The sequence below is a fragment of the Staurois parvus genome, unplaced genomic scaffold (assembly GCF_062004578.1).
Source record: "Staurois parvus isolate SC_StPar_1 unplaced genomic scaffold, SC_StPar_1.0 ptg000017l, whole genome shotgun sequence".
NCBI lineage: Eukaryota > Metazoa > Chordata > Amphibia > Anura > Ranidae > Staurois > Staurois parvus.
In genome coordinates this window covers 7,105,212-7,129,111 of record NW_028317813.1, presented here as the reverse complement: position 1 = coordinate 7,129,111, position 23,900 = coordinate 7,105,212, and the positions used below count along the sequence as shown (strand labels likewise).

The 23,900-nt window shown below is 41.4% G+C and overlaps 1 protein-coding gene across 1 annotated transcript in view; it reads left to right on the top strand.

Moving 5' to 3' along the window:
* ADCY6 (adenylate cyclase 6) overlaps positions 1–23,900 on the top strand; it is a 332,221-nt gene that overhangs the window by 274,494 nt on the left and 33,827 nt on the right. The window contains exons 11-12 of the mRNA XM_089679352.1: positions 8,033–8,058; positions 8,592–8,739. Of these exons, the coding sequence (XP_089535478.1) occupies positions 8,033–8,058; positions 8,592–8,739 (174 nt within the window). The remainder of the gene's footprint in view (positions 1–8,032; positions 8,059–8,591; positions 8,740–23,900) is intronic.

Genomic DNA, 23,900 nt, shown 5'->3' with positions numbered 1-23,900 from the left:
AGAGCAGCCTGTATGGGAAATGTAACATTTATTTGCCATTTTAACCTGTGTGTGCCGCCATTTGGGTGATTTCTGTTATCATTATGATTTAAAAAGGAGCCAAACTACATGATAACAAATGGCATCATATGATCACGATCCTTAAATAAGACAGTTTTTCAGCTTGATCGGTCATATTTTCAATATCCATGTCAAAATTTCATGATTTCTGCCAGGGTATGCAAACTTTTGTGTACAACTGTGTGATAGGTCATGGGCTCGCAGTCACTACCAAGTCTGCACCAACACAAATAAAAAAAAAAAAATGATAGAAAACATTTTGTTTGACAGTCTTTAAACTGGCAAACAGATTAACTTATTGATGCAGGTAAGTACAGTACCAAGCCCAGAATTCTGGATGTATGAGCCGACTCACTCTGATACATGAAGTGCTAAAAACATGCAAAGCTGGTTGATAACCTAAGAAAATTGGTTTATTGTATAAAAAGTGATATACTCACAAAAGGATAAAAATCAAAGGCACAACATACAAAATACAGCATGGTTCAATCTCCCTTGATGGTGTCTAAAAGGGGATTATAGACCTCCAAATGGCTGACACGTTTCAAGGCTATGCCTCTTCCTCAGAGTCGAAGCGTTTGCTTGTTTTTCTTCTGTAAAAGCTGGTTGATAGCCTACCGATGCCATTGTGTTGTTGACTAGCTCTCAAGATTTTCAGTCTGAACATCATGATGTGCCCTTTACCATCAATTTTTTGTCTTTTGGCATCATTTTCTGCATATCTACCCAAGATTTATGGGCAGGGATTGGGACAAAAGCTGGGTACACACATTTTTTTTTTTTTGTAGCTCAACTAGCAGGTTGAACAAAACAAAACTCAGATGTCTGCATCCACACAAGCGATGGGGATAAAGGGATCTCCTCAGCTGCCCCACCCCCTGTCAGAGTACACTGATCAGCATTGTGCAATTGGCTGAATGCTGGTTTTCCAGAAGGATCATTTGACAGAAGAGGGCTGCACACAGATAAAAAATTTGGCGTTTTTTTCCTGAACTGGCCAAATTTCAAAACGTTTGTATCCTCAACGTTCTTTGACGCCAGTGTACGGTATTATCACTGAACACTATAGAAGTGTCACTAGCAATGTCAGTGTCAGTTAATGACCCTCCTAGCCAGTATCTATTAGTGTCAAATAGCCCACCACCCTATCACAGTCCCACTATAAGTTGCTGATCACCTCCATTACAGTATAGCATCTATAGATGCATACATTCTAGTATATATGTACCATAGTTTGTAGAGGCTATAACTTAGTCACACAAACCAGTTAATATACACTTTTTGAGAATTTTTTTCCTAATTCATGGCAACAGAATTGAACAGCACGGGGGGGGGGGGACGCATTAATGTGAACCTGTTGTGGCTATTCATAGGCAAAGCACAGACTCTCTTTTCACTACCGTGATGCAGTAAAATGCATTACTCCAATGCGCATTAACGCATCGTGCAAGTATTGGCGCATCAATGCAGAAGGACTACTTGTAAAGTTGGAACTGTAGAAGGGAGCAAAAGCTGCATAAACCGATGCCTCCCCTGTAGTGTTGGCTCCTGTCCCATACGGTGTGATGCCAACTGCATTCTACCTCTTATCTCTGCTAGCGGTCTCCAGAATGTTGCCAGCAGCAGGAAAGAAGAGATCTTCAGGTCAGTGTAAAGCAATACAATAGACGTAATAGTATAGGGCTGCTTTCACGCTTTCCTGTGGGTTTGCTGCAATTAGCCATGGACTTCTATTATATCCTGCGGGTTTGGTGTGGGTTTGGTGCACTTTCTGATAGTACACCAGAACCCCTGAGTGCAAGCGATCCAAGTGTGTTTAACAGGTGATGGCGGTGTGCCTGCCTCCTCACTACCTGATTTAAACCAATGATTGCTGTGAAATGCGTGTCATTGCAAAATAGTAGTACAGCAGTTAGAGGTTTAAATCAGGTGTGAGGATGCTACACTGCCCGGTGATCATTTACTACTCTCATTTTGTTCAGGTAGATCGCCACCCCTCCAAGGTTGCCTACCCCTGGACTAGAGCAACTTAAAAACCTCTCCTATTCTTACTTTGCAGTGAAAAAATACCATGGGCTTCCCCCAGCTTATTTGAAAACCCTTATACCACAAATATATTTCCAAAAAGGGTGCTTTAGTGTCATACACTTAGCAGATATCAAGGTCAGATATAATGTCATATTTTGAAAGTGATTTTTCATGGAATTCAGAAATGAATTGAAGTTTAAATATGTCTGGCTGTGTGGAACATAACAAAGAGAAGTCAGACTTTGTTTTGTGTATAAGAAATTATATGACCCTTCTGCACAATAAAAAGGATATTAAATATCTCATCTGAGTTCAATGACATATATCAAAAGCAGGCCTAGGGCTTTTGTATTTATTTGAATTTTATGTATGACCTCTAATAGCTTTACTTCACAGAAATAGTACTCCTACTGTGATAGCGGTCTTTTATTTGAACATTAGCAGCTCAGCTCCCATCCTACATTCTTAGTTACAAGATTAGATTTTGTAGTGCTTAACTGCTACCATCATCTGTTCACCACAGAATGATACATCTGCTGTGAATGTTTGCGTATAGCAAGGATTATCTGCAGACTCTATTATGTAGCAGAGGGCTTTGCGCATATGTCTGGACTGTGTCATGGTTCTCTTTCCCATTATACTCAGAAATGTACCAATTAGGTTTGAAGCTCTAAGAAAGTTGTCCCTTTGTTCTTCATCTGATTTCATGTTTATTAATTAGTCATGTACATATAATGGAAAAATGTCAAGGGTATTGGTGATGGTGTGCAGGAGAACAATCTCAGAAGCAGTAAAATACCAACAGCAGGGGAAAAGGGCATTTCTTTCCCTAGATTTAATTATGTGATTCATAGTGTGTGTGTATATGTATTTGTATATATGTGTGTATATATATATATATATATATATATATTTATTTACACACACAAACACGTGCGCGCACAGTATGTGTACACAAACACACATCCCATATAGTATATTGTTTATAGCTCAGTAATTGGACATCCTGTTTTTCTAGCGTTCTAGAGCTGTTTCTAGCATTATTTCCTGTTAGTGTACAATGTACAGGCTTAGCTTTGTTCATCACCCTTGATCTGGTTAATGACATAATTCTTTGCAGAGAATTTTAAAATGAACCTGTAAGGTTGTTGAACTGAAAGTCTGAAAAAGTTTGAATTCCCATTCTTCCCACTTGTTCTAGGCCCTGGACTCACTAGGTAATGAAGCTGTCTTAAGGATGAATGCCCTAAAGCCTGCACCTAAGAAGAAAAAAGTCAGCAATGGCTACTGCTATAATTCTATGCTAACAGGTCCCCTTAGGTTGTGTCTGTGCCAAAAATGACATCATTTTTTCATGACTTGCCAAACCGATGATGTGTTTAATTTTTTCTGTGATATACTGCAGTATACCAGATTCGTGAACAGATATGTGTTTGGTGTGTGTGTGTGAGATGTTGTAAATAAACTATTGTTAGACATGACTAATTGGTCAAAGTCTGCATCAGTACCATGTTTAATACTACTCTGTATTCATCATATGTGTTAATATTTGCAGCACTTTTTTTTTTTTTTCTAGGATCTCAGGCAACATCACGTGGCTTCATAACTGTGTGTAACTGGTGCATGACAATGGTTAGGTAGATTAAGAGACCTGCACCCATCATTCCTATTTCTTCTCTTATGAAACTGGCGCCATTTCCTGCTTCCTGCACTAACCCCTCCCCACTCCATAGGAGTTTGTTTTGTTTTTTTTAGAATTAATGTTGAAGGATGCTTATGCTGAAATAAATAAAAATGATGCCATTGTTAAACTCTTTCTGAAAGTACTCTTTACTTGGCTACTATGCTTCAAGCTAGCATTTTCAGAGAGAAAGATAAGAAATAGCACATTAAACTGTTTCTTAAAGTGTTACTAGAGTCAGATTTTTTTTTTTTAATGAAAATATCAAGCATGTTATACTCACCTGCTCTGTGCAGCGGTATTGCACAGAGTGGCCCCCTTCGTTCTCTTCTCGGGTCCCCACCAGCAATCTTGGCTCCTCCTCTTTGGGTGTCTCCATAACAAGCCATTTGCCATGGCGGCACGCGGTGTCCGCTTGCTCCGGAGCTGTGTGTCTTCTGAGCTGCGCTCCATAGACACACACTGCAGAACTTAGCCCTGCGTCCCAGTTCCTTTTCACTGCATTTTATTGACATCAGCAGGAGCCTGCTGCTCAAGTCCCTGTGTGAAGAAGAGAGGAGAGAAGAGATGCAGCCATACACAGCACTGATCTTTTATCCACTCTCTTCCCCTTCACATAGGGAAGGGGGAGGCCAGAGAAACTAAAAAATCTTTTTTATCTTATTGCAAGGAATGTATGAAGAAGGTAAAAACATTTTTAGGTTTAGTATGACTTTAAACTTCTACACTAAAATACATATAAAGAGCAAGGCCCTCTGTTTCCTCTTGTACCAAATTGTATTGTAACTGTAATGTCTACCTTCATTTTGTAAAACGCTGTGCAATCTGTTGGCGCTATATAAATCCTGTATAATAATATAAAGCACCTGGCACAACAGTATTTCTATGCGAATATAAACATTCATAATGTTGTCTGGGGGCTTTTTAGCTCAGTGCATTGTTTAGTAAAGTCCCTGTTAGGCAGAACTGTTTTCAAGGGCCTGGTAGCCCAATTTTATTAAAAATGAAAGAAACAAAGTTTATTAACTTGCCCACGTAGGGGTTCAGCTTCACACAACAGGAAATATTACTTCTTCAGTCACCAGCGCACCTCTGCTTGCTACAGTCTCCCTGACCTTGGGCTTCTCAAACTCGCTCATTCTGTGCTTTCAGTACCTCAATGCACGGGCCCCACTCCTGGCCTCTAGATGGGGTTCTCCCAGCAACCCGCTGTGGACTTGCTAGTCACCTCACCTTTCTTGGCCTGTCCAGACCCACTTATCTGTTCCGACTTTCCTAGTCCTTTGGACAAGTACCCCCAAGGTCTTGTCTCCTGAGAATGTCAACCCTCCTGGCTGGAGCACACAGTCTGGTTCTCTCTCCAAATGGCAGCAGCTGCTCTGAGCTCTCACCAGACTATCATTATAAGAGCTGTGCGCACCTGTACACACACCCTGCTGGTTTTCCACAAAACCCAGACTCTGGGTTGAAGATTTCTTTCCTCCCAAGACATTTTGAAGTCTCCAATCTATGGATCCCAATCCAGGAATGCCAAAATCTGGAGAAAGCTGTAAAAACCGTTTTCGGCACTCATAGCCTTTATTCTGGAGTGCCACACATTACACATGTGCAAATCCAGTGTCCTTTTTCCAACCATTTTCTAATCCCACACCATGGCAGGGCCTTACACTGTCTCAATAAGTATTCATTTGATTGACTGTGAATTACTTTTTTTTACTGGTTCAGCACATGCACACTTCATGCACAAAACCAGTCCTGTATGAAGGGTTGCTTAATGTTTAGTGTAATAGATCTTACCATGAAATGAATGCATTCAAAAAAACTGGAAGTACACGCATACGCTGTATTTCATCTTTTATCTATTGTACTGATAAAGAATGTATATAGAACTGCTATGTCAAATGGCCCAAAAAAACTCCTTAAAAAGATATTTTAAGAAAGATAGGAATTAGCTGCTATATTTGTGAATAATATTACATTGTTAGTAGCAATAGCACCTCTGGGCGTCTGCTAAAGAGCAGCATGTTTTTCTGCATGTTGGAGATGCACGTGATTTTGTGCACATTCCCAACAAGCCATAATGTGAAACAAGCCTTAGACTGGGGTGGCTTAAGACTGAAAATACTTTTCAAGGGCGCCTTGACTGGAAAAACACTGCTCTAGTGCATGCGTGATACTGCACGTCTGTTCCCTATTTCCTTTAGGGAATTTGATTTTTGAAAGTATCAGTATACTAGTTTGTCTTGTGACAGCAGTAGCTCAGAATATACCAAACTTGGCTTGTCACAGCCATGCTGGAGGGAGGATGAGAAAAGCTATTTCTTAAAGATGAAATCCGGGATAGGCAAAAATCACCCATTAGTACACCCCCCCTACACAAAACACTACACCGTTCATAACATTTTTAAAATCCTTACCGTTTAGGAGAAAAGTCTAATTGAATTTTCATGACCTTGTCCCTATAATTCAAAAGATAACAGCATCTGCTCTGCCAAGGAGGAAGTGTAACGGCAGGGATTACATCATTTCCTATCCTCTTTCTGCAGTAAAAGAAAACTACAGTTCTCATCACCCACAGGGAATTGAAGTGAATGTGGGCGAGTACACTAAGTCATGTTGAATGTGTCTGAGAGTCTGTCCGTCCACCACTGGAAGTGGGACTGAATTACATCCCTGCTTCCTGGAGAAAGAACTACAGAAGGGATGTGCCAAGATCAGTGGTTGGGGGAGGCATAGCAGCCACTGATCTTACAAACAGTAAACCAAAGAAAATTAATAGCTTGATTTGAAAATGCATAGGCTATTTCAAAGCAACTACTGAGTGAACCAGAAGATGGATGATATATTCAGTGAAGCTAGGGAATCAGCAACAAGAACATGCAAAGATGTTTTTGCCCGGAGTTCTGCTTTGCTGCCAATACATTAGTAGATTTTCGAAAAATTGTATGAATATTTGTACAAAAATTCTTGGTACATTCGATGGCTTGATGACTATCATTTGAAAATACTTCAAATTTTTGGAATGAATGGATATGACTGAATGAAAACCACATACACTATTAAAAATATGTTCTTTTGAGTAACATTTTTCAACCTGCTCCTTTGAATTTTTTTGTCAATGTGGTAGAAAAAAATGTGAATTTGGCCCCACTAATGACTAGAAACTCAACAAACATTCTTAAAATAAAAAATTTAGAAATAAGTTCTACTAGTGTAGTCAGCTTTGAGCTGACCATACACAGATTGAAATTGGGGAGGTTCAGCAGGGACTGGCCAAATTTCGATCCACTTATAGGCAGGCTGATTGTATACAAGGCAATCTTTCAATCAACTTGTGTACAACCAGCCTGTCGTGGTTTTTTTTGAACGATCAGTGCCGCTTGCTTTAGCTGTCAACACTGATCAGTGTGTTCTGACAGTAGGAAAGTCTTGCTGCTATCAGAATACAGTGCCACAGCAGGAGTGAGTCCCCCATCCACCTTGCATGAGTGGTTGGGGAAATTGGATAATTTTCTAATGAACAGTGTATGGGCGGTTTTAGTCCTGGACCTCAGAGAAGGCTTAATTTTGGGTGTAATTGATCTTTAAGTAGATCTTTCAATGGTGCATTATGTAGGTAACATTATATGTGGCAGTATATAGCTTACATTGTTTTTCGTTTCCTTCAAATTACTTGCTTGGAATAGATGGAGCTTTCACCGTCTTTACTAGGAATCAAAATAGACAGCCTATCTCTTGAAGTTTGTATACACCAACCTTTACTATCTTACAGGTTTATGCACATAGATTAACAGGGTTCATGCTGGACATAGATTAACAGGGTTTCAAGCACGTGGACTGTCAGGAATTATTATGTCCAGCAACGTTTTCTTGCATTTTCAGGTGCCTGGGGAGCGGCAAGTGCTGCATACAGCCTGCCATTCATGCCTGTACATGGTCATACTTTTGCAAATACTGATACTACTTTATATCAGCTTTACTCATTGATGTGTGTCTCATACATTGTCTGAATATGTAGGTTTCGCATTTGGGAAATTTGTTGAATGTGCATCCACTTTACTCGGCTGTACTCTTGTAAACACTGATGCTTCTTTGCATCAGTGTTTACAAGAGTACATCCACAGCACGTGTGGCTCCCCAGGTGTGGGAAAGTAACAGGAGATTTACGTTAGTAAGTGGGCATGAATCCTTCAACCGGATGTATTAAAGTATGCATTTTTGTTAATGAAATCACTTGCTAAATAGATTTCTCTCTTTTTACAGGGCATTGACGAATCAAGCAAAGACAAGTAAGTAACAATGCTATTTCAGCAAAATGTTTCCATGTGCACCTTTTTTTGTAGAGCCCACAATGTAGAAATGTTTTTCTGTCAGACCTTGGCCAAAGTTATGGAATGTCACTGACATTTTACAGTGTTTTGAGCATCTGTAGTCTACTGATGTACATTAATAATATTGTCTGATATGTAGGGCATTTTCGTAAGTATCCTCATGAACAGTTACCAGATTGCAGCAAACATAGTACATTATATAACTCAGTCAGTGTTTTCTAAGTTATTAGATGCTCCTTTCTGTTTTCTGGAAAAATTGAAGGCAGCATCTGCTTGGTTATTATGAGGAACACAGAGGGATCTTTTTCCAGATACTTCGTAGATAAGGCCATATGTGTAAAGTTTTCTTTAGTTTCATTATGCCTGTTTCTGCCAAAGGATGTAAACAAACCAAGGACCATAACCCTCGTTTAACACAGAGCACCAGCCATTGGCACACCAACTGTGTAGTACACCATTTATATTTAGATATTTCCTTTTGTATTTTGCAGCAGGAACACGCAAGAGGCTCTTAACCCAGAAGATGAAGTTGATGAGTTTCTGGCAAGGGCAATAGACGCAAGAAGTATTGACCAGTTACGAAAAGATCACGTTAAAAAATTTATTCTCACATTTCAGACCCCAGACTTGGAGAAAAAGGTAATATTGGTGTTCACTATAAAATAATTTGTAGATCAGTGAGGATCAATTCATGTAGAATTCAGGAACCAGACATTATAATTTTACAACCAGCACATACAGTATGTACTATAGAACAACAATGAAAAAGAACTAAAAAAGTTAGCTATTTTAAAGGGTAAGTCCACATTTACACCAAAGAAATTAAAGGACCATTCCAGGAAAAAAAAATAGTTTTAGCCCATCCCTGCCTCCCACTGCCCTCTAACCCTACCTTTATCCCACTTTACCAGACTGTTTTTTTACCCCTATGATTTGAAGCCAGATATACTCACCTAAGTTCCCCTCCAGGTCCCTCAAAGCTGCAAGTTCCAGGTGCGGGGTACCATGATTTTAGTGGTGCGAATAGATCCTTATACCATACCTTTGTGATGACATTATCAAAGGACCCCATCGATGGACATCCTAAAGGAAGTGTCCACATCATGCAGGCACTGATGTGGATATCCAATGTGGGGCTAAATACACTACTGTGCAAAATTTTAGGCAGGTGTGAAAAAATACTGTAAATTAGGAATGCTTTCAGAAATAGAAGTGGTAATAGTTTATTTTTATGAATTAACAAAATGGAAAATAAATGAACAGAATAGAAATCCAAACCAAATCAATATATGGTCAAACAGCATTAATTCTTCTAGATACACTTGCACATGGTTTTTGTAGGAACTCGGCAGGTAGGTTGTTCCAAACTTGGGCAACCAATGGCAGAGAGAGGAGAAGTCAGGTGATGCGTTTCAAAGTACTTGCTTCTTCTTCAGACCTGATTGGCTGTAGGGGACTCAAGTGTTTTATAGGGAGAAGACCGGACAGGGTGGGCTGATTTGACTCTGAAGAGCAGCTCGAGGTGGAAGACAGGATCAGCAGAATGGATCCGTGGATGGGATTGGAGCGCCGCCATGTATTAGCGGAGCAATACATAAATATATATACAATAATCTCATGTGAATTGCTTACATAAGTGAATTGCTAACATAATTAATAAAAATGGTAATACTAATAAACATTAATGTTGGTAAATATTAAATATAAAAAAATGGAGCTTTACGATCCAAAATATGGTATTAAAAGATATTGCTACAAAGGAAAAAATTAATAACAATAGGGGCAAAAAATATTAATAATGGGAAGGTGATAAATTGAAAAATATATATTATAAACGGTATAGTCTTCCACCTCGAGCTGCACTTCAGCCCACCCTGTTTGGTCTTCTCCCTCTAAACCACTTGAGTCCCCTACAGCCAATCAGGTCTGAAGAAAAAGCAAGTGCTTCGAAACGCGTCACCTGACTTCTCCTCGCTCTGCCATTGGTCAACTGCCGGGTCCGGGACTTCCTTGCAATCCACGCTGGTTAACGGCTCCACTTTCAAACCTCCTGCACCGCTGACAGCTGACGGCTCCATCCCCGTTCTTCCTGAACGACCAGGACCCACAACCCTATCGCTGGCTGGCTGACGGCTGACCAAAGGAATAACAAGGCCTTTTAACTCCTTACGTTTGTGAGTAGTGTTTACACCTTATGATACCAATAAATTATTAACCCTCTACACTCAGATTAGCACCCCCTTCTGTTCGGTTTTAATTCTTCTATGAAGACCACTTCTGGCCAGACTTCTCTAAAAAGTAGATGGGTGTACCTGGATTCCACTATTTTCCGCTAGTTCGGTGCTGATGGCACTACTAGACATCTTCTGATGTCAAAGGGAAGTAAGCATGATATGTCTTTCATCTGCTGCATTAAGTTTCCTTGGCCGACTACTGCATCTCCGGTCCTCAACATTGCCTGTTTTTTTGTGCGTTTTCAGAAAAGCTTGAACATCACATCTTGAAACCCCGGTCTGTTTTGAAGTCTTTGCCTGGGAGAGACCTTGCAGTATAACTACCTTGTGTCTTGTTACTCTGCTCAGTTTTGCCATGGTGAATGACCTGTGACATGAAATTGTCTTCCACAAACTTACCTTAGTAGCAGAGTTTGGCTGTTCCTCGCCCAGTTTTAAGCCTCCTACACAGCTGTTTCTGTTTTAGTTAATGACTGTTTCAATCTACATATTAAATTGATGATCATTAACACCTGCTTGGTATAATTGATTATTCATACACCTAACTCTAATCATATGAAATCTCTGACTTTGTACAAATGGGAAAGTGTAAAGAATTGGGGGATAGTTACACTAAATATTGATGTGATTTAGATTTTTCTTCTGTTTGCTCACTTTGCATTTTGTAAATTGATAAAAATAATTAATATATTTTTGAAAGCATTCTTGACAGCATTTCTTCATACGTCTTCACTTTTGCACAATGCAGTAAATATTGGAATGAATCTTTAAAAGTGATTACCTAACACCCTTCCATGTAACTGCTCTAACCAGTGAAAGTCTCTTCTTTCTTTGGTACACAATTAAAGAATCACATCAATTATGTCACGTTATTAGGCTGACCAATTCCATTGCAGGCATTATGCTGCTACATGGCTTTCGGAGGTGTGTGGAGAGTAAACGTTAACATAGCGGTACACCCTCAGACATGGCTTGTGGAAGATTACAGGCACAGTGGTTAAAGTGTTACTAAACCCACAACAGTAAAATCAGTCTGTATATGCAGTAAAGCATGCTTGTTATACTCACTGTGGAACCTAAGGGGTTAATCCTCTGCATTGTGTAAAAAGGCTATTTGATCCTTTCTTCTCTGTTCCTCCCTTTTTCAAGCGACCACCACTTAACTCCAGACTGAACCATAGGCATTCACATGCTCATTTTGGTGTATATTGCTAGAGAGGTTTTTTTTTTTCTTGGGAGAGTGCATGTAATCAGCACTGGGCCAATCAGCACTGTCCAGACAGAGGTCAGGGGATTGCTATACTCCTCCTAGAGCAGAAAGAAAACACTACTACAAGCTTTAGCTAGTGCTGGGCTGGACACAGATAGAAGTTACAAGACTGCTTTAACTGCTGATGAGAAAAGGTATTTAGCAGTTTATATTTACTAAAATAATTGCACTTCCATGTTATGTGTACTGTGGGAGACCAGATATAGCAGATGCAGGGTCCTAGGTTTAGTAACACTTTAAGAGCAGCGGTGACTGGAGGAGTGGTGAGGGTGTTGAGGATTCATATTACATTTTTTTGTGTAAAGGTAAAATTATGGAATAAACGGCATGTATAGCACTCTTATATGTATTTCGTTTATATTTGTTTCAGCATACAAAATATGAAATATAACATTTGCTTATTACATAGTTATATTTCCAGGCAGAGCTTTACACTCCTTTTTAAATGTTTGCCAGGCTCTATTTAAAGGACAAAAATTTAATATATTGCAGCTCACTGGTCCTTTGATGTGTTGTCTGCTTTAGTTTTCATTTTACAGACTAAAATTTTTAGCCCATACAAACAATACCTGTTGATCTTGCCAGAAATACAGTGTTCTTATCTTGGGTGGCAACCATGGATCCCTCCAGAAGTACAGTGGAGTGAGATTTTAAGTTTCTTTCTCATCCATTAATGAACACATGAAGTATTTAACCTTTGGGTAAAATTGTTGCCTACGAGAGGATGGACATCTTTTCTGCAGCTCCTCAGTGTTAAAAATCAGCTTATTTTTTCCTAGCAGTTTTTTATTTGATATTCTTTTATTTATTTCCTTCATCAAGACTCTTCACTATGTTGATGCTGGAGCTTTGTCTGTTTCACTGTAGCTTTCCAGCACAATTATCCACAGACTGGCACCGCACCCAGACCTTGCTGACTGGACATTGCAGGGTTAACCTGGAAGTGACCTTTGGGTACTGGGTTCCGTGTAGGCTGCTTTAAAGCTGTGGAGAGCTTTGCAGGTCCAAAGCCACTGGCATTGCCTCAGCACTTGTCCTGTCTCTGAAAATTCACTTAGTAATTAGGCCAGTTAGGCTGATCACAGGGAGCTTCCTCATTTTCATAGGTCGCTGAGCACCATTATTCACCATTCCACCAGTTTTTGCCACAAAATGGGTCAATGCTGTGGGAATGAGTACTGGGTGGGCTTCTCCACCATATACAGCATCAAGGAAGCATGTCCCCCCTGCTACTGCTGCCCCTGCTTGCAAAGAGCCATGTGTTACTTCAATCTTCAGTCCATTCCTGCTGCCACCTACAGTAACCTTGTCTCCTCCAGCCATCTTCCCTCATCTGTTACGAACTGTCTGGGTTTAATGAGTACTTAAAGTCACAACGTGGTCACATGTCTGATTTTAGACATAGGGGTACAGTTCCACGGTACTGTGTGCCCCCAGCTCACATTCTCTTGATGGCTTCTGCAGCATGGCCACTGGCAGTACCAATCTCTGCATCTTGGATTGGATGTTTTCTTTCTCATTCATTGAGAGATACAGTATTCAGAGACAATTGGGTTACACTACCACCTATCGGAGGATTTTCACACTGGCAAACAAAAAACCTACAACCAGTCTGGTATACCATTCTCGCTCTTGGCATACCTCAGTTTTTGCTAATGGCTTAGGAAGATGGACATTTTTTCCCTGCTGAGAAAAGTTACACCATTTTTTCTTTTTCCAAAGACAATGTTTTTTATTCAGTTAACATTTCCTTACACTCTGGTCTCTATATGCAGCTATCCAGATTGCTAGAATGGACAGTTGTGGGGATAGCCTGGGATTTGTTTTTAGGGTACTGGGTTCCACATAGTGGCACTTTCCAGACCTGAGCATGAAGCAGTTTATGGGTCCAGATCCATTGTGCTGCCTCAGAAGTCTCACTTCATAAGTAGACTATGTGGGCCAAGCACTGGGAGTTACTGTACTATTAAGAATGTTGTTATACCTAGGACCTAGCGAAGGCACCCTTAGTTTAGGAGAGCATATCGCACTCTTGTCCTCCTCAATCTTTTTTTAGCTTTGTCAGGTGTGCGTCCATCCCTTGGAGGTTCACCCCTGGAAGGATGTGCCTGCCGTTATGCAAGATTTCATGGGAAAAATACCAATCCTAATTACTGACTGCAGAGGCTCTAATTGCACTTCCAAGCCTTCCACCGAAGAATCTATATTTGATCTGCTTTTAGCTGCAGAGGCTCTATCCAATGAAGAGTTTCAAAACCCCATAATGGATGACATTGCTCCTGAGGATCCCCAGGTAGCTGTCTTTACTCCTAGGTTTAGAGGGACTGTTTCAGCTCTCATTAATGCTATACATAGCACTTTAAAGTTTGAACCAAGACCTTCTCTGTTCCATTGATTAGTCCCTTTATATGTACTGGTCCCTTTTTACTCCTCCCATTGTTTGTACGCTCCTTACATTGTTGAGGTATTTTTTTTAAGAAGTGGGCTGTTTCCTGCTGTGGACCTGGTAACTTATCCCATAATAATATAGCACTAACAACCCCTGTAAAGAAAGCACCTGTTATTAAGGATCCCATCGCTAAGTTTTTCAAGAACTTTGTTTTCTCTAGCTGACCTTGTATTACAACCAACATTGGCTGTGATGGTAGTCTTTCAAATTTTAGGGGAATGAACTAGGGCCAGGAGGGGATCCTGTTCGCCTCCTAATTGATCCTCTTTTTATGGAACGTTTAGAACTCACGTCAGCAACCCTAAGCTTTTGTGTTGATGGGTTGGTAGGTCTCACCCACTGCATTGTCCGTATGAATCTTCTGCCAGTGAACTTGCAGAGAATCCTTTGGCTAAAATTCTGGGCTGCAGAACAGACATACAAAAAGTATTTATTATGCATACCCTTTGAAGGACAGTGTCTCTTTTGAGCTGTATTAGACACTCTAATTAAAGATGTCAAACTGCCACAGAAGAATAGCCTAGGCCTCAGGTAGGGGAGCTTCATGTCCCTCTTTTTGCTGCTTCTAAAACTAAACCTCCAAACCATGTACCCAGTTTGACCACAAACCTTAGGCTTCTAAATCCCCCAAACCTGCTGAAAAAATCCCCTTTAGCATTAAAGGGGCACCTTCACTTGCCAAAGTGAGGGGTTTCTGTTAGTTTTTACAGACAGCATTTCAGTTGCATGAGTATGAGAAGTTGCTTTCAGGGGCTACAAGCTAGGATTCTGCTTTCTGACCAATCCCTCTGCAAGTCTTCCACCCTGCCTGTGTCTCCACACTGACTTTAAGATTTCAATGTAGCCCTTGCAATACTTCTGGACAAAGGATTAGTGCCCTACTTCCTATGGCAGAAAAATTTCAAGGGCTCTACCTTTTTACAGCTTCTAAACCAAAAGGGGGCATATGCCCTATCTTGTTTTGCAAGGCCCTAAATGTCTGGTTTTATTTTAAAGCTTTATGTATGATCAACATTTAAACCATTATATTCATTTCCACACTAAATTTTAAACATTTCCAGCCCATTCCCATTATTTCTGATAGATATTGAAGACTGAAGATTAACTTTGTAAAGAATTGCACACATTTACTTCCTTAACGCCAGCCATACGCATATATGTGTCCTCTCGGTGTGTGGGCCTTAACATCGAGAGGCCACATATATGCGTACTAGAATGTAAACAGAACTGTGCCGAGAACGCACTCCCGGCACAGTTACCGGCAGCCACCAGAAAGCTCCCGACCTCTACTTGCAATTGGGAGCTTTCCGATCATGTGACAGCCAATCACAGTGATTACATGATCAGAAACCCTGCCTTGCCTCCCAGCACCTGAAACCCCTTAAAGGGTCGGTAGGTGTCGGTACCAAGGGGTTAATGTCTGTGGTATGTATTCATTATACATTATACACAGGCTCATAGAATTCACAGAGCCTTTCTTCTGAATTACAGAGGTGCTGGGAGGGGAGAGTTTCAGGAGGCAGAGTCAGTACATCACAGTAAATCACAGCTTGTGGGTAGCAAGGTATCATGGGATATGTAGTCCTTAGAAATTGAAAGTAAACAGCAGAGGAGAAGCTGCAAAGCATGCAGGAAATCCAGAAAGTTGATGAAAGTGATGAACAGGGGATAGGCAGCACTTACAATATGAAAGGAGTTTTCAAGTAAGCTTATTTTGGATTGTCAATAATAACTATTTTTTTATTGCGGTTACAATGTTAATGTTATAGAATCAAAGTGTATGCTGCGACAATAGAACTAGTTTAACCTGTTCACCATTCCTAAGGCCAAAGGGGCCAAAATGTTTGCATGATGTCTACTGCCTTCCTTCACCAAGGAGACACCCTGGCTTCTGTGGATATGAAAGATGCTTTACCTACATATCCCTATCTTTCCAGTGTATCAGCGATTTCCATGCTTTGCTCTGAAGCCAGTGTACTACCAGTTCGTAGCTCTGTCCTTCAGCCTCTCATCTATACCTTAGGTATTCGCCAAGGTCTCCAGGTCTAGGTCGGCTGTGCTGTTATGGCATCCCTGTTGTGGGATTCTCAGATGACCTCCTGTTGAGGGAACAGTTGGCACAAGCTTTATTGGACAACGTGACATTGACCGTCCAGACATTATGGCAGTTTGGATGGATTCTGAACTTTCAGAAATCGTTGCTGGAATCAACTCATCTTTTGAAGTGTTTGGTTCTTTCAACAAAAGAAACTTCAAATACTCTGGTCCCAGATTCAAACTCTCCAGTCTAAAAGCTGTCTGGTTTTCCGCTTTTGTATGAGAGTCCAGGGTCTGACGGCAGTCTCTTTCGAATCCATTCCATTTGCCCAATTTCAATCCAGACCTCTACAATGCAACATTATGTCATTGTGGGACAATTCGATCTGGTCTCTGGACAGATCAATTTCCTATCACCAAGGACTAGATCATTTCTGATTTGGTGTCTCAGAAATCCTGCTCTGGAGGCAGGAAGGTCTTTCTACCTTTCATTTGTTGAAACCTCACAATAGATGCCAGCCTGTTGGACTGGGTAGAAGTCTTGGGCACTCTGACTATGCAGGAGGTTTGATTGTCAAAGGAGTCTCATCTCTCGTTCAAAATTCTAGAACTTTAGGCAATTTGGCTATCTCTGCAATGTTGGACAATCCTACTGGAAGTTCATCTGCTCCAAATTTAGTCAAACAACACTATGACAGTGGCTTATATCAATAATCAGGAAGGACCCAGAGGTCTTGCCATTGTCGCAGGTGAGAGGTGCTGGATGTGTACGTTCTGGCCTCCAGGTTCAACAACAAACTGGATTGGTTTGTCTCCAGATAAAGGGATTCCCTAGCAGAGGCAGTGGATGCTCTGGTGGCTCTGTGAGAAAGTACACACTAATCTATGGCTTTCCTCCCCTAAAACATCTTTCTTGTCTTCTTCATATGTTTGAAATTGAGGACATTTGGTGGTCCTTTAATGCTTTGAACTGGCCCAGGCTGATGTGGTACACTGACCAGTTAAGTCTTCTGGCAGACACTCTGTGGATCATGCCGGATTGTCAGGATCTACTGTCTCAAGGACCAATTTGCCACCTAGTTTCCTGGGTGCTGGGTCTAATGGCGTGGCTGTTGAAGTTCACGTTCAGAGACACTAAAGAAATGAGAGTCTGTGATTGCTACAATGCTTAAAGCCTGGAAGTCTACTTCTCTCAAAGTCTATTATCGGACATGGAAAGCATATCTCACTTGGTGTGAGTCTTGGGGCTTCCACCCCTGGAGTTTCTCTGTAAGACAAATCATCTTGTTGGTGTTGGTGTTATTATGTGTCAGATTTCTGCCCTTTCTGTTGTTTCAGAAATTGTTGGCTTCTCACTCTTTGATTAAAGTGATTGTAAACCCCCTTTTCTTTCAGTAAAATAAAAAGGTTTATACTTACCTGCTCTAGGCAAATGGTATTGCACAGAGCTGCTGCTTACCTCCTCTTCCATCCACTCCTCCTCTTCTTTGTGTGCTGCCATAGCAAGCCACTTGATATGCGGGCACAAATGAGGGCTTGCTCCTCCTAAACTGGACTATGTGCGTCCATAGACACACACAGCATGGTTCGGCCCTGCCCCCCACTCTCTTTTCACAGGATTTGACTGACAACAGCTGGAGCCAATGGCTCCTTCTGCTCTCAGCAAAGCCTGTGAAAGCAAGGAGACGGGAGAGCTTCAAACCCATTAGAGACATTTCTTTCTTTACTCTCACCCACAAGTTAATGTTTTTTGCACCCATCACCTCTGCGTGGCGAGTGTCTGAACTTGGGGCATTAATCTCAAAGCAACCCTTTCTGGTTCCCACTTCTCTGCGGATGAGGAAGCACAGATTCACAAAATTAATACAGTGGAAGCAGGTAGATTTTGCAATGCAGCTTCCTTTTCAGAAGGGAGAAAAGTGAGCAGTATGGTAGTGACATCTCCAAATCTCCTGAGACTAGCAGTCAGAAGCAAGTGTCTGTCACACTTTCAATATACAGTTATTGCACTGCTAATGTTTTTAGGCACAATTAGAATTTCTAGAAGTTCTGTAAAAGACCTTTTTAAATGCATTTTTCTTAAAGATGAATGGTACTGTATGTAGAACACATTGAGAGAACTGTATAAAGCTTATTGGCAACAAAATCAGGCTGTAGTCAGTATTTGTGACCCCTGAAGGAAATCCTGGGCAGCAAACTGAGACAGATAGAGGATCCACAACTCTCTGCTATGCTCATTTAAATCTTCATTTATTTAGCATGCCACAGGCATATACAACCTTAATACAGACCCTTAGTCATAAGAAAACTGAGCAAACTTAGTCATATCAAACTGAGACATATTTATACAGGTCTGCAACAGAATTACCAATGGAGATGAGTCAAATTTTAATGTGATATTAAAGGCATTAAAAAAAAAATATTCACAACGCTTGATTCAATTTTTCATCATCTGCAGTGTATACTATACTTTCCAGAAATTACACGCATGGGGAGAGCGGAATCTGCGTGTCCCAGGTGTGCTAGGGGTACCATCATACATATGTTGTGATGCTGCCCTAAGCTTCACCATTATTGTGAGTTTATTTTCACTGCCCTAAATACACTTTGCTCCACACATGTTCTGCCTGACACAAAAGTTGCTCTATTAGGCGTGGTCCTGGAAGATATTCTTCCATCTGATGTACCCTCAATGTGGACGAGATCTTCATATTTAGCTCTAAAACTCAGAAATGGATCTCGTCAACTCTACCGATGAGCAGTCAATGAAAAGATGTGATTCATTCTAACTTACAGAGGGAGGAGTGACTTATAAACATAGGGACTGCCCTACAAAAATTTCAAAATACATGGTCCCAATGGCTGGATTCTAATTTATCAACTCATTCCTCACTGTCTTTGGGAGCTGATACAAGGAGTTAAGTGACTGCAGTGCCAATGGCTTGGGAAGTTGACTGTCTCGTAGTCCAACTGATATGCATTGTATAAAGCTTTGATGTGACTTGTAGACAAATTTTGGAATAGTACTAATTGCTGTGAGTTGATAATTATAACTCAAGGTCTTTTTACATCTGTTTTGGCATGCTCTCGGGGTAGTATGCTTTATTTGTATTCTGTATTTTCTTTTCCTTTGGATATCTCCGTAATGTTTTTACTTATACTGCAAAAATGTGTTTCTGTACAATTTTCATTTGTTAAATGTAAAATTAATAGTAATAAAAACTACCTGATTAAGAAAAAATAATAATAATAAAAAAAAACATGTTATACTTACCTGCTCCATGCAGTGGTTTTGCACAGAGCAGCCCTGATCCTCCTCTTCTCGGGTCCCCCGCCAGTGCTCCTGGTCACTTCATCCTACTGAGTGCCCCTAGAGCAAGCAGCTTGTTCTCATGCTTCTGCTCTGCATGTCCATTCACAAACAGAGGCTTGGCTCCACCCCCTCTCTCTTCTCATTGGCTCACTATCTGTGCTTGACGGCATTGGGAGCCAATGGCTCCCGCTGCTGTCTCAGCCAATGAGGGAGAGTCCCTGGAGAGTTGAGGCTCTCATGCACATCGCTGGATCGCGATTGGGCTGGCTCACGTAAGTATTAGGGGGGGCTGCTGCACAGGTTTTTTACCTTCATACATAGAATGCCTTGAGCCCTAACAACCAGTTTAAACAGATGCACAGTTGAAAAGTGGTCACGGCAAGTTTTATTTTGTCACAGTGCTAATTTAGAGCAGTGTTTCTCAATTTTTCTTTCAGTCACGACACACGGCTCACAATTACCTTGATGAAATTAACTTCATATCAGAAGCCCCCCGTTACATCAGAGGTTCCCCCATCACAACAGAGCCCTCCTTTACAGTGGAGTTCCCCCTTCACACCAGAGGTCCCCCCATTTCACAACTTCATGACTCAGGCTGCCCCCCCCATCAAGAGACACCCCCATCACAGTCCCCCAATCACTGAGCCCCCCAGTCACACAAGCCCCCATCACAGATCCCATCAATCACAAATGATAAAACACAGTCCAGTGAAAAAAGGTGCTCCGTATATCCTAGTGCAAGTGGTAAGGATTTACACTAACCAGATAGCGTAAATATATACACATGTGTATATATATCTTGTAGAGTCCCCTTCTCCCATCAGATCTGGTCAAGTGAGTAGCCGGAAAGGTAGATATCCTACGCCCTCTTGTGGTAAAAGAGTGGTCCAGCAGATCAGAACGATATCATTTAGAGTACGCCTTCCACTTTCACAGGAGTTGATAAGGAAATCCCTTGGGGCTGTAAAAGTTGAGGAAGCTCCTCACAGGGGACACAGGGAGACACTCATGGTGTAGTAAGTAAGGCTTTATTATGAAAACATGAGTGCACAGTAAACATAGGGTATAGGCAGGTATGGATGAACACACTGACCCCTTGGTATTAAAGATGGCCGCTGGGCCTCCTCGTGGCTCCGGCGGCTTAGTGTCAATGGCGTCCTAGGTCCCACCTGACGCATTTCGTGCGCACGCACTTCTTCAGAGGTGGAACAAGGACCGCCGTGACCATCTCCTCTAACGTATATACCGTATCTGGCGCATGCGCACTGATGCGGCGCCATCTTGCCGAAGTCCGGGCGTCCGCAATCAACAAGTGCGCATGCGCGGGTGCCATTTTACCATAGGCCAAAATGAATGCAGATATCTAGACAACGGCTCCCTACTAGTGGAGTCCGGGCGTCCGTATTGCGCAACCACGCATGCGCGGGCACCATTTTGTCATATGCCAAAAAGGCAGAATACCCAGCGCTGACAGAGACAGTATTGCTAGTACCGAACATCATATACGCTGTGATAAAACTGCATATTGGATGGTAATAAGTGGGGAACCCCCTCAGGGGGCATCCAATGTGGAATAGAAAAGAAGAATTAAATCAAATTCCCAAGGAATGTGAATTGGCAGGGACAAGGGTTCATAAGGTTACTAATGAATGAACAAGTGTCCTAAAAGAGGGGCCAATAGGTGCATAAGCACCGTAAAATACTCTAGTAATTAAAATATGAATATTTAACCAGAAGGGGTATCACGCCTTGTACCAAGGTAATAATCCCATATGGAGGGACAAAGCAACATGGTAAAACTGGCATTATAAAACATATAAAATACCTGTCACATGGAGGTAAATAAACCAAAAAATATATGTATAAAATACATGCTTATGTTCAGCAACACAATAAAAAACAAATGTCATAGGCATGTGTCATAAAATACAATAACAAGAAACAGAGGGTGGATATGATCCAGTTCTAATAAACATCCTCAATGGGTGTGTGAATAGCGGGGTTACACTTAATGTATGATAACCATACACATGTGATTAAAAAGGAATTAAAATAAAGAAAAAAATAAAATATACAGTAACTCCCTGTTGACCCAAAAATAGAGTCAACGTGGTTTTTTGTGTCAATGACATATGATAGGCCCAAGTGGGTTCAGCTGTTATCAATATAGCAGTTGACATCAAGCTCAATGTTCAAGCCTGCGGGGTACAAAGTATCCAATTCAAAAATATATTTAGTCTCCATCTGTGAGACCGCCCTGGTCTTAAAAGTTCCTCTCCAATGTGCGGTTACTACATCAATGCCAACGAATCTCAGACTGGAGGGGTCTCTACGGTGATGTTTCCTATAATGGAGAGACAGGGAGTGTTCCTTGTACCCCTTTTTGATGTTATTGACATGTTCCCGGAGGCGGTCCCTGAGCCGCCTAGTTGTCCTCCCAATGTATTGCTTGGAACAGGGGCATTCTAATAGGTATACAACATACCTACTGTTGCAGCAAATGAATTTGTCAATATTGTAGGATTTCTTAGTCTGGTTAGAGGCAAACGTGTCTATCTTTCTCTTCCTCACCCCATTACACTTACAAGCGATGCATTTGTTGCATGGATAGAAACCAGTGTAGCTAAACAGAGAGGGAGGTGGTGTGGGCAAAGAGACCACATTAGGGGCTATTTTGTCCCTCAGAGTAGATGACCTGCGGAAGATAACTTCAGGTTTATCCGGGAGTATCTTAGAGAGCGTGGAATCAGCCATCAAGATCCCCCAATTTTTAGTGATAATATGTTTTATGGATCTATACTGGGCAGAGAAAGTAGTAATAAATGGACAGACCAAAGTTTTAGGTGGTTTAGTCTGAATACTCAATAATTCCTGTCTGTCCGTATTAGCTATTGATTCCATAGTGCCATCTAACATCGCCTTGTCATAACCTTTTTCAAGGAATCTATCTTTGAGAATATTAGCCTGCGTGTGAAAGGCATCAATACTGGTACAATTTCTCCATTTTGGCCTATGGTAAAATGGCACCCGCGCATGCGCACTTGTTGATTGCGGACGCCCGGACTTCGGCAAGATGGCGCCGCATCAGTGCGCATGCGCCAGATACGGTATATACATTAGAGGAGATGGTCACGGCGGTCCTTGTTCCACCTCTGAAGAAGTGCGTGCGCACGAAACGCGTCAGGTGGGACCTAGGACGCCGTTGACACTAAGCCGCCGGAGCCACGAGGAGGCCCGGCGGCCATCTTTAATACCAAGGGGTCAGTGTGTTCATCCATACCTGCCTATACCCTATGTTTACTGTGCACTCATGTTTTCATAATAAAGCCTTACTTACTACACCATGAGTGTCTCCCTGTGTCCCCTGTGAGGAGCTTCCTCAACTTTTACAGCCCCAAGGGATTTCCTTATCAACTCCTGTGAAAGTGGAAGGCGTACTCTGATTGATATCGTTCTGATCTGCTGGACCACTCTTTTACCACAAGAGGGCGTAGGATATCTACCTTTCCGGCTACTCACTTGACCAGATCTGATGGGAGAAGGGGACTCTACAAGATATATATACACATGCGTATATATTTACGCTATCTGGTTAGTGTAAATCCTTACCACTTGCACTAGGATATACGGAGCACCTTTTTTCACTGGACTGTGTTTTATCATCACTTTTTTTCTAGCGCTGCATTTTACATATATGAATTGTGGGACTTTATATGCGTTTTCCTGTATGTTCAGCTGCTGCCACTATTGATGAGCGCTTACTGTATATTTTATTTTACATCAATCACAAAGCTCCCCCAATCACACAGTCCTCTCTCCACACCAGAGCCCTACATTTTGGCTCCAGCAGTGTGGTAGAGGGCGTGAGGTGGAGGAGGCGGACTTCTGTCTTCTCCTTAAATGCTGAGGGCAGCCCTGCATGCCTCCTGTCATGGATCAGTCATGCTATGTCATAGTGCAGACGAGCCATAGCAAAATGTGACACTGCATTCTGCTGTGGTGCTGGCGGCCGCCCTGCCTGCACAATGACAACTCGTGACAATGATCCAAGGTAAACTGGGTCCCGTGCTCACTGCACCCTTGTGGTACCCAGATATCACTCTGTTTGAGAAATACTGCATTAGAGCATCAGATGGAGGAATTTATGAATGAAGGTGTCTGATTATGATAAATAAGTCTCATAGTCTTTCTGCTCCTGTTTAGCATTAGGTTGCTGTATGATAAAAAAAAGACTTGAGTCTCCCACTGTGTTTGTACTCCATGCATTTTAATGCATGCTATGTCACTCCTTTAAAACTATAAAGTAAAAATAATGTGAAATAGAAAAAAAAAGCAAAAATTATTGGAAATGCACTTTAATATATAAAACAAAATGCTGCAAAATGAATATTATTGCATCAATCACACTGGCATTCCTGCATTTAGCTTTTATAATTCCAGTAGAAGTTATCTGGGATGTATCCTTTTTTGCTAGTGTCCATAGGTTATTTTCTTTCT